We start from the raw sequence: 13060 nt of genomic DNA, 5'->3' as shown, positions 1-13060 counted from the left end.
TCATGCTTTCATTTTCTTGCTCAGCAGATGAATCAACACTTACAGAAATTCAGTTTCCATAAGAATTCTATGATTTCTTCAGTCTTCTAAGCACCTTTCTCATTTGCACCTCTTATAATGATGCTGGTTTGGTAGATCTAACATTGGTTCATCATTATTCTTCTAAATGTTTCACATCCATGAACCTTTGACACACTTTCAGAGATCCTCACTATAGGAAAACTGAGGTACTTGTAGAAACTTATATGTTTCCTTCATATAACTATTTAGAGCATTTTAATATTGCAATAACAGAACAAGTCAAATTATTAAATACACAACTGCAATTCTACTTGTCACATAATACAATTTTAAAAAGAAAATCTGTAACAGATTGACTGTATACCACATATTTAGTATATTTTATACTTGATCATATGCTAATACTAATTAACTTTTCTCCCTTCAAGGAGGCCAGAGAGATAGTGCAGTAGGCAAAGCACTTTTCTTGTATGTGTCTTATCCGAATGTGATCCCTGAGCCAGGAATATCCCTTAGCAAAGACTGTAAGGCCCCAAAAGAAAAACAAAACAAAAGGTGATTCAGAATCACTTAATCACTTAGGTTATAATCAAAGGTTATAACTTTGAGATATCCATTTTATATTATTTATTTTAAGACAATATAGATTTTGTACTCTCTTGGGGAGTATTAAACTGATAAGAACAGATACTACACTTAATCTTAGCCAAAAGGCCAAGAAGAAATCAGTTTAAGGCTCTTCATGATCCTAGAATGAACAGACACCATTGGGCTACACTAGCATGCGACAGGAATGAATGGAGTCATTACTGGTGCCCACTCGAGCAAATCGATGGGTAACGGGATGTCTAGTGAAATGATCAAGTGGGGATTATACATTTATATATTATACATTATGTATAATGACCCTCATTTGGTAAAGTTGTAGACTACACAAATGTTTTATAAATTTAGTTTATATCTTTCACCATTTATTAATGTTACATATACTAATTATCTTTTTTGCATTTTTGGGTCATACCCGCTGATACACAGGGGTTACTCCTAGCTTTGCACTCAGTATTACTCCTGGCGGTGCTCGGGGGACCATATGGGATGCTGGGAATTGAACCCAGGTCTGCTGTGTGCAAGGCAAATGCCCTACCCGCTGTGCTATTGCTCCAGCCCCAACTAATCATTAATTTTTTAAAAAAAAATTGGCCAATCTCAGCAATGCACAGAGCCTGCTACTGACTCTGCACTCAGAACTTAACTTTTAATGGGGATGAAGGAGATCCAATGGTATGGTAGGGATCACAGCTGAATCAATTGAATGCAAGGCAAGCATCCTACACCTTGTATTATATCTCACCCCAGATTTGTTTATTTTAAATAGAAAAATAATTTTCACAGTCTTAAATATAATTTAATTCTACTTGTAGCAATGTAACATATTCAGTTATCTTATACTATTTCTATAGCTCGCTATTGAGTAACAAATATGTCTGTCATCCTTCAGTTTATTTTAATTTTGTTCATAATGATCATCTAGTGCCATTGCCCATAAACATATGAATAGAATGAAAGATTCAATGTGGTAAAGCATTTAAAGGAAAGAATTCGGATATATATTCCAAACCACAGAGTCAACACCACTGAAATTAAGAGACTCAAACTTTGACAATGGACTTTAGAAAGATGCCTGTCAAAAGGGCAGGATGGGGATGGGGTTGCCGGCTAAGGCAGGGAACCTGGGAATGTTGGTGGGGGAAGTTGACACAGGTGTTGGGATTGGTGCCGCAATATTGTATGTCTAAAACAGCATGAGAAACTTTGTAAATCACAGTGTTTTAATTAAAATGTGGGAAAAAATAATATTTACAGATTATCAAAAGGCATACTAAAAATGTTCTGTAATTGAAAACTAAAACAACAATGAGATATCATTTCACACCAGCAAGACCAGCATACATCAAAAACAGCTAGTGTAGGTGTGCATGTGGGAGCAAAAGGAATCTTCATTCATGCTATTGGGAATATTGATTGTTTCAACTCTTTTGAAAACAGTGATGAAGTTTCCATATGATCCAGCAATTACATTTCATGATATTAAAACCAAGGATCCAAAACTATTCAGAAAAGACATATGAGCTCCTATATCCACTGCAGCACTATTTATAATCGACAAAATCTGGCAAAAAACGTGCCCAAGAAGAGATAACTGAATAAAGAAACTATGAAATATATACACAATGGCATACTACATGGCTTTGCAAAATTTAAAAATTATGCAATTAGTTAACACTGGGTAATACCGGAGAGTATCATGCTGAATGAAGTTACCTACAAGGTGGGACATTTACCAAATGAACACTTTCATATGTAGAGTATTGTAGGATAACATTGCTTTGTCCTTTCTCCCTTGCTACAAGGAACTTAGGCTTATTAGTTACACCCATCACAGTGCTCCCAAGCCACTCCCATTTCTTCGTTTATCTGTAACCGGTTCTCTATGCTCTCTTCTCCAACCAGTTAATCAGCTCTCCCCCTAATCAGACTCTGTTAACTTGTAAGGTCAGATTCCTGAGAAATCTATGATTTTATATGTATGAGTGAAATATTGCCTTTCTCCTTTCCTTATGTATTTTGAATAGTTTACTTTAAAGCTATATCCTTTTTGTATAGACATAGGAAGACCATTAATACTATGCTTTGTAACTTAGGGTTTAATTGGCTTTGAATATTATTCACTCCTGGGCATCTGCTTTCTCGACTTAAGCCTCAATTGCCCTTAGTTCCTAGCACCCCAAAATCAGGGTCCCGACAAGGAATTGAATGGACCCAGGGCAAGTAGTGAGCTATCCTGGCATTGGAAAGGGACAGACCAAAGTGCCATGATTCTTAACTTTAAGTTAAGAGCTTGATCGTAGACAAATGCCATCATGATCCAAAAGTAATGATGAGACTAGGACCCTGGTAAGGATAGGAAAAACTATCTGGCCTGAGCATTGTAGTCTGAGATTGAGATGATCCTAGGAGAGAAATTCTATAAGTTTAAGGTATTTCTTACTGTACCCATACAAAATGATTTATATTATGTATACTTGTATGTTTGTTGGACAAGGAGAGGAGAAACACACCCAGGGGATTCCGTTCTAGGGTGAGTCGTCCTGCTGAGAGAGTATCTGTCCTAGAAGCGGCTTTCCCCAAGGGAAGAACTTTACCCTATTGATTGTGACCTCACCTATGTGCAATTGTTACCCCAACCCCTCATGTTTGGGGATTTAACTAAACTATAAGAGTGGGTTGGGGGATCAGAATCGAGACTCCAGAGAAGGAGGAGAAAGGGGATCAGAATCCAGACTCCAGAAGGAAAAGCAGAATCGGGATCAGGCGCCAGACTCCAGAAGGAGGATAAAGGGGGATCGAGAAGGAGAATGAAGTAGCAATGGGGAGGAAGAAGCAGGAGGAGAATGGAGATTGGAATGGAATAAACTGCAACTAAGACCAACCAGCCTGGCCCTTGTTTCCTTGCTTCGCCTGCCCATCACCATCGACCTCCCCGGGGTGGGGGAAGCGGTGTGAGACTACCAAATGCGGGCAGCAGGAGAGATAGACCCTTGATGCTGCCATTTTTTTTAGTTTACACAGAGTAGAAAGAGATACAGAATGGAAATAACAAATGCTATAAGGCAACAGAACCTGAGAAGTGGCCAACAGAACTGAGCTTATAGTGTAGAGAAGTAGTATGGAGTGAGAGAGGAATGTGGATAGTGATGGTGAGGAAAAGTGGACAGTTTGGTGCAGGGTGTAGTGTTGGAAGACTGTGCCCATAAAACTATACCACTAAGAGTAGTGTTAATTATGATGAGAAAAAGTTAAAGTTAAAAAATCACAATATATAATTGTCTGTACTAGTTAAGTAGTATTATATAAAAAAAGAATGTGCTTCATTATAGAAACAGTGGTGATTTTAGCTTGCATTGGTGGGTATGAGAAAAAAGAAATTTTAGGGATGACTGATAATATTGATAATTGATAATTCAGAATCTAACAAAAGTATGACTATATTTCTCACTATGGCTATGTTAGTGTCTTTGCTTATAAAATTAAAATGCTTTGTATGTAATAAAAATAGAATTGTGCCCAAATTTAGAATAATATTATTTATAAATTTATCACCAAAATCTATCTGACCAAGAATACATACACAAAAAAATTCATTGTCTTCTTCAGGAGTTGATTTTCTCAGCAGGATACAGATTATGAGGTTCCATTAAGTTCTGAATTTTTTGCATTAAACTAAATAGCAAAGAAACAGGGAATTCTACTGTTTATTATTTGTAAACTACAGTCGAATTCAGTACTCTGAAATGTTTTCCATTTATTACATTTTGATGTGTTAAATTTTGATACAACACCAAATATATCCATATATAAAATGGTACACATATAAATGGCTATGCTTGCTTATAATAAATCATAAAAGAATATTTTTAAAACCATTTATAAGTGTACTATATTATTACACGTATTAAAGTCCAGATCAAAATTTCACATTAATGGGATAAATATGCTTATTTAGTTTTACATGAAATCTTGGTAGGATACCTATATTGCATAATGTAGAACATATTGTATTCTCTTTAAAGTTGATCAAGATGATATTTTTCTAATGGGGAAGAAAATGCCACATAGAATAAATACATGATTACAGCGCAGAAATGTTAAGTTCTTTAGTAAAAGTCAAGAAAATTCTGTCCAATTCAAATCATTCTGGTAATTTCAAATTCAATAAATAAACTCTGTAACATATTGACTATACCATATACTTAATATATTTTACACATGATCATCTACTCATATTAATTTATTTTTCTCCCTTTAAAAGGTGACTTCGGAAGCGAAGGAGAGACACTATGGTAGTGTCTTGTACGTGGCTGACCCTGCTTGAACTCTAAGCACAGAGCCAGAAATAAGTCCTGAACAGAACATGCTGTGACCCCCCCAAACCAAAATAAAACAAAAGACACTTCAGAATATAAAAATTTAAAAATTAGGTTATATATCTGATATATCAGTTTTATATGATTTATTTTTACATTATATAAATTCATACATTTGTGGGAGAGTATATATTCATATATCATACATTATAGAGTAATGTATTTGGTAAAAATCTAGACTACATAAAATATTTTTATACTTAATTTAAACATCTCATCATTAATGTTATTTATACTATTTTTTTAAAAAAATTTTGGCCACACCAGGAACTGCTCAGAGCTTGCGACTGGCTCTACACTCAGGATTTACTCCTGAATGGCACTTTAGGGGACTATATGGGGTGACAGGGGTCACAACCAAATCATTTGCACACAAGGCAAGCACCTTACACACTTTAGTATCTCTCCAATCTTAAAAGTGCTTATTAAAAGTAAGGATTTTTTCACTGTCCTCAATATAATTGAAGTTAATTATCCTTTGTAGGTATGTATTATATTCAGTATCCTAATTTTTTACTTATGCTTATTTTTCAGCTTATTACTGTGTAGCAATATTTATGTCATTCCCCAGTTTATTCTAATTTTGTTTGTGAGATCATCATCTAGTATGTTTATCCAGAAACAATGAATAGAATGAAATAATGAATGTGGTAAAACATTGAATGGAAAGAATCAGCATGTATATTACAATTTTCTCTACTTATCACATAAAATGGAATGTGCTGTATTGCTCAATTTAGTGATATTTACTTTCAATGATTATATGAGAAACTTGAAAGATATTCAGTGAAAAAGCAATTTTAGGGGTTATAGATAATATCCTGGAATCTAATAATGGTATGAATGTTTCTCGCTAAAACTGTATTTTTAATCTTTGCTTAGAAAAATAAAATGCTTTGTGTCTAGTAAAAATGTAATTGTGCCAGATTTTAGCAGAGTGGTATTTATATATCAACTTAAATCTATCTGACCAAGAATATATACACAAAAATTCTTTGACTCCTTGAGGAGCTATTTTCTCATCAAGATACAGATTCTAAGGTTCTACTGAGTTCTAAAATTCTTGCATTAAAGCAAATGGCCAGTAGAAAGAGAAAAAGCAGAAAAGTGCCTGCCATAGGCTGGGCAGGCTGGGGGAGGGAGGGAAACTGGGGTCATTAACATTGGTGGTGGGAAATGTGCCCCTTGGAGGAATCAAAGTTGAAGGTCTGTATGACTGAAAACTGATCATGAACAGCCTTGTAACTGTGTATCTTATAATGATTCAATAATAATCATCATCATAATAATAATCCTCTCAGAAAGCCCGGCACACTACCAAGGGTATCCCACCCGCACGGCAGAGCCTAGCAAGCTCCCTGTGGTGTATTCGATATGCCAAAAACAGTAACAATAACGGGTCTCATTCCCCTGACCCTGAAAGAGCTTCCAAAATGGCAGCGTTGGGAAGGACTAGTAAGGAGAGTAAAGTAAAAGTAAATAAGTAAAGGCCCTCCCGTTGATCGTCGATTTGCTCGAGCGGGCCCAGTAACGTCTCCATTGGAGACTTTGTTGTTACTGTGTCTGGCATATCGAATACTCTCGGTAGCTTGCCGGGCTCTCCGAGAGGGGCGGAGGAATCGAACTCGGGTCGGCCATGTTGGCCGCGTGCAAGGCGAACGCCCTACCCGCTGTGCTATCGCTCCAGCCCAAGGAGAAGCTACTAAAATCTCAAGGCTGGGACGAATGGAGATATTACTGGCGCCTGCTCGAGCAAATTGATGTACAATGGGAGGACAGTGATACGGTAAATAATAATAATAAAATTAAAAGAAGTAAAATAAATGACAAGTTCAGAGAAATAGTATATTGAGTAAGGAGCCTGCCTTGCAAGTATGTAAGTATATATAAGTACTCGAAATAGGCACATATATAAATGAGTACATTCACTGATAATAAATTATAAAAACCATTCATAGGCATACTATACTTTTCTACCTTTTCTGCTTATTAAAGATCATGTCAAAATTGCACATTAATAAGATAAATATGTTTATTTACTTTTACATGAGTAAATCTGGGTAGGATATTCATACTGCATAATGTAGAGTATATTCCATGCTTTTCAGAATTGATCAAAATGATTTTTTATAATAGTGGTGAGAATATCATATGGCATGAAAGCATAATTTATAACAGCATAAGGATGTTAAATCCATTGGTAAAATTGTGAATACTTCTGTCCCAATGTGCAGTTCACATTCACCTGAAAAGTTTTCAAGGACACTCAAGTTTTAAAACTTAATCACTTGATAATTCAGCAAATTCTTGTCTTCATGTCAGATGACTAATATTTTATATTTCAACTGAATATAATTGATGAACAAAATCTAGTGTTTGGAGTCATAATTTGAAGGGAAGTATTACTGACACTGAGCATCCAGGTATTTCTGATTAATCAAACTATTATAGTGAACTCTTTCAGTAGATTATTTTTTGATTATAATACCAGTTATACCTATAAACATTTCTAAAGAATTATTTCCACAATTTTCTTATTTTTGTTTAACATTTTAGTAACATTTTTATTTTAATTTTAACATATATATTAAAACGTTTCCAAAAAGTTACATGATTACACCACTATTTGGTGACATTGAAATTTTTAAAAAATCTTAAAATCAACAGCTTCAAAGTAACAAGTCACTCTGAAAATGCAAAAAATTTAATTTCTGTTGAGTCAAAAGTGTAACAACTTAGTTTTTAGATTTGAATACTTTATTTAAACTTGAATCTCTCATGCGTCACCTTATGTCAGTGTAGCAGTAACCTTTTGAAATCAGAATCATGTTTGCAAATGTTTGAAAATACTGTTAAAGGCACATCAATTGAGTTAATAATTTTTATAGTGTCACAAAAATGATCATCTATATTAAGTGCCAGGAGGTTTAGTCCATGGCTCAGAGGACAGTCACGCATGCTAGGGGAAAAGGCATCTCAGATAGAGAAGGGAGTAAATAAAGGGTATTGGGAGGATCCTCCCAGGATGGGAGAAGCATGCTGAAAGTAGACTATAGACCAAACATGACTGCCACTCAATGCCTCTTGCAAACCACAGCACCCAAAAGGAGTGAGAGAACAAAATGGAATGCCCTGCCACAGAGGCAAGGTGGGATGGGGAGCGTGGGGGGGTGGGAGGGATACTGGGATCCGTGGTGGTGGAAAATGGGCACTGGTGGAAGGATGGGTACTTAGTCATTGTGTAATTGAAACCCAAGCACAAAAATGTGTAAGTCTACTACTGTACCTCTTGGTTTGTCACTAATAAAAATTAAAAAAATAATGATCATCTATTTCAAGTGATATTTAGTATATTTAAAATGATAAAAAATAAAATAACACTATTTGAAATGCCAGTTAAGTTACATAATGAAAATTTATTTTGGGTAAGTTTGAACGCATGAGCAGCATAGAGAGGAACAAATTATCTTTATTTGTAAAATGTTAAATTTTGAGTATGATCAACCCTTTCTTGGGAAATATTCTAGGATTCAGAGGAATGGTTCACTGAAACAAAGATTCTTTTCTGTTTACTGAGCCTAGAATTGACATAGCATGCAGCAAGACTGACATGCAAACGCAGAATGACATACAGAATTCTTAGCAGTTTTCTCCAATGATAAAAAATGTGCTTCACTTATAAACCAATTCCTCTCAACAATTTTCTCATGGCTTCCTTTACATCTTTGTTCCTTAAACTGTAGATGATAGGATTCAGCATGGGGATCACAATAGTATAAAATATTGACACGATCATATCATGACCCAAAGCATAGCTAGAACTTCTAGGTCGCACATACATGAAGAGAATTGTCCCATGATAAATTGACACTCCAGTGAGGTGTGAGCCACAGGTAGAAAAGACCTTTCGTCTCCCTTCGGCAGAACGCATCCTCAGAATGGCCAACAAGATGAAACCATAGGAGATCAGAACAATCAGGATGGTGACTGCTTCAATGGAACCCACGAAATAGAAGAGCAGAATCTGGTTGATGCGAGTATCAGAACAAGAAATAGCAAGAAGCGGGGGAATATCACAAAAGACATGTCTAATTTTATTGGATGCACAGAAGGACAGGCTAAATGTGGCAAATGTATGTATACAAGAGTGGGAGATGCCACCAATATAGGAACCAACAATGAGTGACACATAGACTCTGGGTGACATGCTCACTGAGTACGTGAGAGGGTTGTAGATGGCCACATAGCGATCATAAGCCATTGCAGCCAGGAGAAAGCTCTCTGTTGACCCAAAAGTGACAAAGAGAAGCATCTGTGCTGCACAGCCATAATAGGAAATAGATTTGTCTTCTGACAGAAAGTTAACTAACATTTTAGGGGTGACAACTGAGGAATAGCAGGCATCCAAAAATGACAAAACACTCAGAAAATAATACATGGGGTTGTGGAGTCGAGAATCCCCAATGACCAATACAACCAGACCCAAATTTCCTATCAGAGTAAAAAGATAGATTGCGAGAAACAGTAAAAATAGCAAGACTTGTATCGCAAAATTATCCGTGAATCCCATTAATATAAACACAGTGACTTCAGTCCCATTTTTTTGCTGAACTCTGTGTAAATTTAAATCTGATGATGCCATTTCTGACATTTCAGTTTTTGTGTATTTGCTCTAGAGGAAATATTTTTGAAATTTGTCTCCCAATTTTATCTACAAGATTTCTTTTGTAGTACTGAAAAATGTAGTAACGAACATATTAGACTATAGTTGTTGCATTTTACCATCCAAGAAAAAAGAGTATTGAACTTGTTCAGTTGGTGATTGAATTTATCATATTAATGAAATTCTGTAATTATAGTTGATTTATTTTCCAATTAAATATTTGTTACTTTTAGTTGTTTAAATATTATATTATCCGAAATTCACAAAATAGTTACTTTAGTAATAGTTCAATTAAATCTTACAGTAGGAATGACATATCTGAGTACTAGCTCTAGATTTTGTACAACATCCATGAAATGTCTTTTTTATTATTCAAAAATTGTTAAAACGTGCATAAGCAAATGATATCACAAGATTGGGTTAAATTGCATTGAACAAAACTTTCAGAACACATTTGATTATAAAATGGTGCATATGTATAGAAAGTGGAAAATCAATTTTACATTTCAGCTTTTCACGTTGTTATGATAAGTTTTCTAAGGTAAAGGTAAAGGTAAAGGCCCTCCCGTTGATCGTCGATTTGCTCGAGCGGGCCCAGTAACGTCTCCATTGGAGACTTTGTTGTACTGTGTCTGGCATATCCAATACTCTCGGTAGCTTGCCGGGCTCTCCGAGAGGGGCGGAGGATTTGAACTCGGGTCGGCCATGTTGGCCGCTTGTAAGGCGAACGCCCTACCCGCTGTGCTATCGCTCCAGCCGGGCTGGAGCGATAGCACAGCGGGTAGGGCGTCTGCCTTGCATGCGGCCAACATGGCCGACCCGAGTTCGATTCCTCCGCCCCTCTCGGAGAGCCCGGCAAGCTACCGAGAGTATTCGATATGCCAGACACAGTAACAACAAAGTCTCCAATGGAGACGTTACTGGGCCCGCTCGAGCATTAAGTTTTCTAGATATGTCATATGTATATGTCATTCACACGTTGCTAACAAAATTATCAAATGCTCCTTTTTCTGGCAATCATCCAGTTCTAGTAGTTTCTGTTTTAGGACAGAGGTAGACAAAACAGCAGACATTATCCTAGTGATAAGCACACCTGTTTGAAAAATAAAACAAACAAAACAGTGCAACAGTGAGTTTTCTTTCTTTTATTTTTCTTTTATTTTTCTTTTCTGCTATGTTCTGTGTAACAGAACTCAACAGTATTATGGATGGCCTCCCTTCATTTCCATTTGTATTTCTCAGAATAGATCATATTAAGCTATTTATTTTTGTCATTGCAATTTTGTTTGTTAGTTTTGTACTCTTGTTTTTTCATTTTAACTTTGGTTTGATAACATTTGGTGGCATTTCTCTTTCTAGTTATTATAATTATGCCTAGAATCCTTTGCTATGTAATACAATTCTATTAATAGTAAATTACATATAGGTCAGAAAGATAGTACGGTATGTAGTGTGCTTGTGTTGCACAAGGCTGACCTGGGTTTGATCCCTGGCACCACTTAATAGTACCCTGAGCTCCAACAGGAGTGATTCATGATTATAGAGCTGGAGTAAGGCTTGAACACAGCTAGATGTTTCTCCAAAACAGACAAACAAATAAAAAGCAAATGAGTATATTATGTAAAAACTGTGAAATGCATGTGACCTGCTAATAATGAGGTTGTGTTTAGGAGATTACCTTAAAAGAAAGCATTCTTTCGCCACCAATCAGTATTTGATTTCTGTGGCTATTCCTCTTCTCATATATATTCTCATACTGCTTCTCATTCAGGAGAATAATTATAACGTGAATGATTTAAAAAACCTAAAGAGATAATTTAATTTAATTTAAATTGGAACCTCAGTTTTTTTGTTGTTGTTGTTCTCATTTATTTATTTATTTTTGCTTTTTGGGTGGTACTCAGTGATGCTCAGGGGTTACTTCTGGCTTATGCACTTAGGAATTACTCCTGCTGGTGCACAGGCACCATATTGGATGTTGGGAATCGAACCCGGGTCGGCCACGTGCAAGGCATACGCCTTACCCTATGTGCTAGTACTCCAGCCCCTGAAACCTCAGTTATTAAAATAGAATTAAATGTTTCATCGTTCACATTTAGAAAGACAGCAACAGATTGACTCATGTCCTAGTGAAAAAAAATGTTTAAAATAATTTAAAAAACCACTTTCCAAAACTCTGGTACAATTAAAACTGGAGACTTAGAAAGGGTTAATGCTCATGGGTTGAAACATAGGAAGATTTTCAAATAATGAAGAGAGAAAAAAATTAACAATCTTTAAACTATTGTTTAGAAAAAAGAAAATCTATATTTCTATTTTCACAGAAAAATTTACATAAATTGATCAGAACTTTCTAATGAGAAAATAAAGTTTCATTAAACTCTAATATGTTCATTTGAATCATAAGTTTCCAGAGTAAAACACACTAGACATTACAATTATAAACCATAAAGTAAAAGCAAAGTATACTAGAAATTGATATAATATTAATTTCTAACTGAAAATTTATGCATTGATAATCAAGGCACACAAAGACATAGTAATATAATAAAGTACACTTTTCTTTGAACTTTTACAGTAACAAAAGTTTCTAAAGATGTCATTAAATAGTACAAATAAACATTAGTAAATGTTAGGTCTTTTGAAAATTGTATTTCTATTTAAAGATTTTATATTTTCTCTCCTCGATTTCTTACTTTCTCTATATTTTCTTCTATCTTTTTTTATTCCTCTCTCTTCAGACTATCAAAGCATTAATTTTTTTAAAAAAAGTGATCAATCTTGAAGAGTTCAGAAATCACTTCTCTTTCAGGGTCATATATACAAAGATTCATAAATCCATGGGAACAGTGTTGTAAAAACTGGGTAGAATAAGAAGGAAGCTATAATAGAAGCTACCATAGAGTGTTATGTGGCTGTAAGGTTATGCAAACTTTAAATATATTGTCTAATTCAATTTAGATATTAACTAAAACCAGTTGATTCAACATCTGTCTATAGAAAAAAAATGAGGAGCACTTACACATGTAACTGTGGCATCTATCTTTAAGAAAATAAGAATTTAGTAGAGATTTATCTAATTTCTACTCAGCCCTCTACTTATAGCTTGTAATACATATGTAACTTAACTGTGGTATCTATGTTAAGAGAATATGACATTATCTTGATACGTCATAATTCTGGAACTCTTATCATCTTGAAATCATAAAATATAACATTCTCATACATTAAAAGTCAAAATTCATTTTAAAGAAATTAAGTAGACTATGATTTAAAAAAAACTATAACAAAATTTCTTCAGAAGTATTTTGCTTACTAATAAAATCAAATTAAATTATGTTTGTGTTCCTTCATAATAAAAATACTGAATCCATGATATCATACCCCAGTT

At 35.0% G+C, this 13060-nt stretch overlaps 1 protein-coding gene and 1 pseudogene across 1 annotated transcript; both read right to left on the bottom strand.

Annotated features, from left to right (window-relative positions):
* Positions 1-612: 612 nt before the first annotated feature.
* On the bottom strand, positions 613-747 carry LOC130016814 (uncharacterized; annotated as a pseudogene).
* Positions 748-8682: 7935 nt separating this feature from the next.
* LOC130045557 (olfactory receptor 1094-like) lies at positions 8683-9660 on the bottom strand. Its single transcript, XM_056138479.1, has one exon. The coding sequence runs from the start codon at positions 9655-9657 to the stop codon at positions 8683-8685; it is 975 nt and encodes a 324-aa protein (XP_055994454.1). The 5' UTR covers positions 9658-9660.
* Between the last annotated feature and the right edge of the window lie 3400 nt (positions 9661-13060).

This window comes from Sorex fumeus, unplaced genomic scaffold (genome assembly GCF_029834395.1).
Source record: "Sorex fumeus unplaced genomic scaffold, SorFum_2.1 ptg000007l, whole genome shotgun sequence".
Lineage (NCBI taxonomy): Eukaryota > Metazoa > Chordata > Mammalia > Eulipotyphla > Soricidae > Sorex > Sorex fumeus.
Note: the sequence above shows the minus strand (reverse complement) of the source record. Positions and strands in the feature narration are given on the sequence as shown.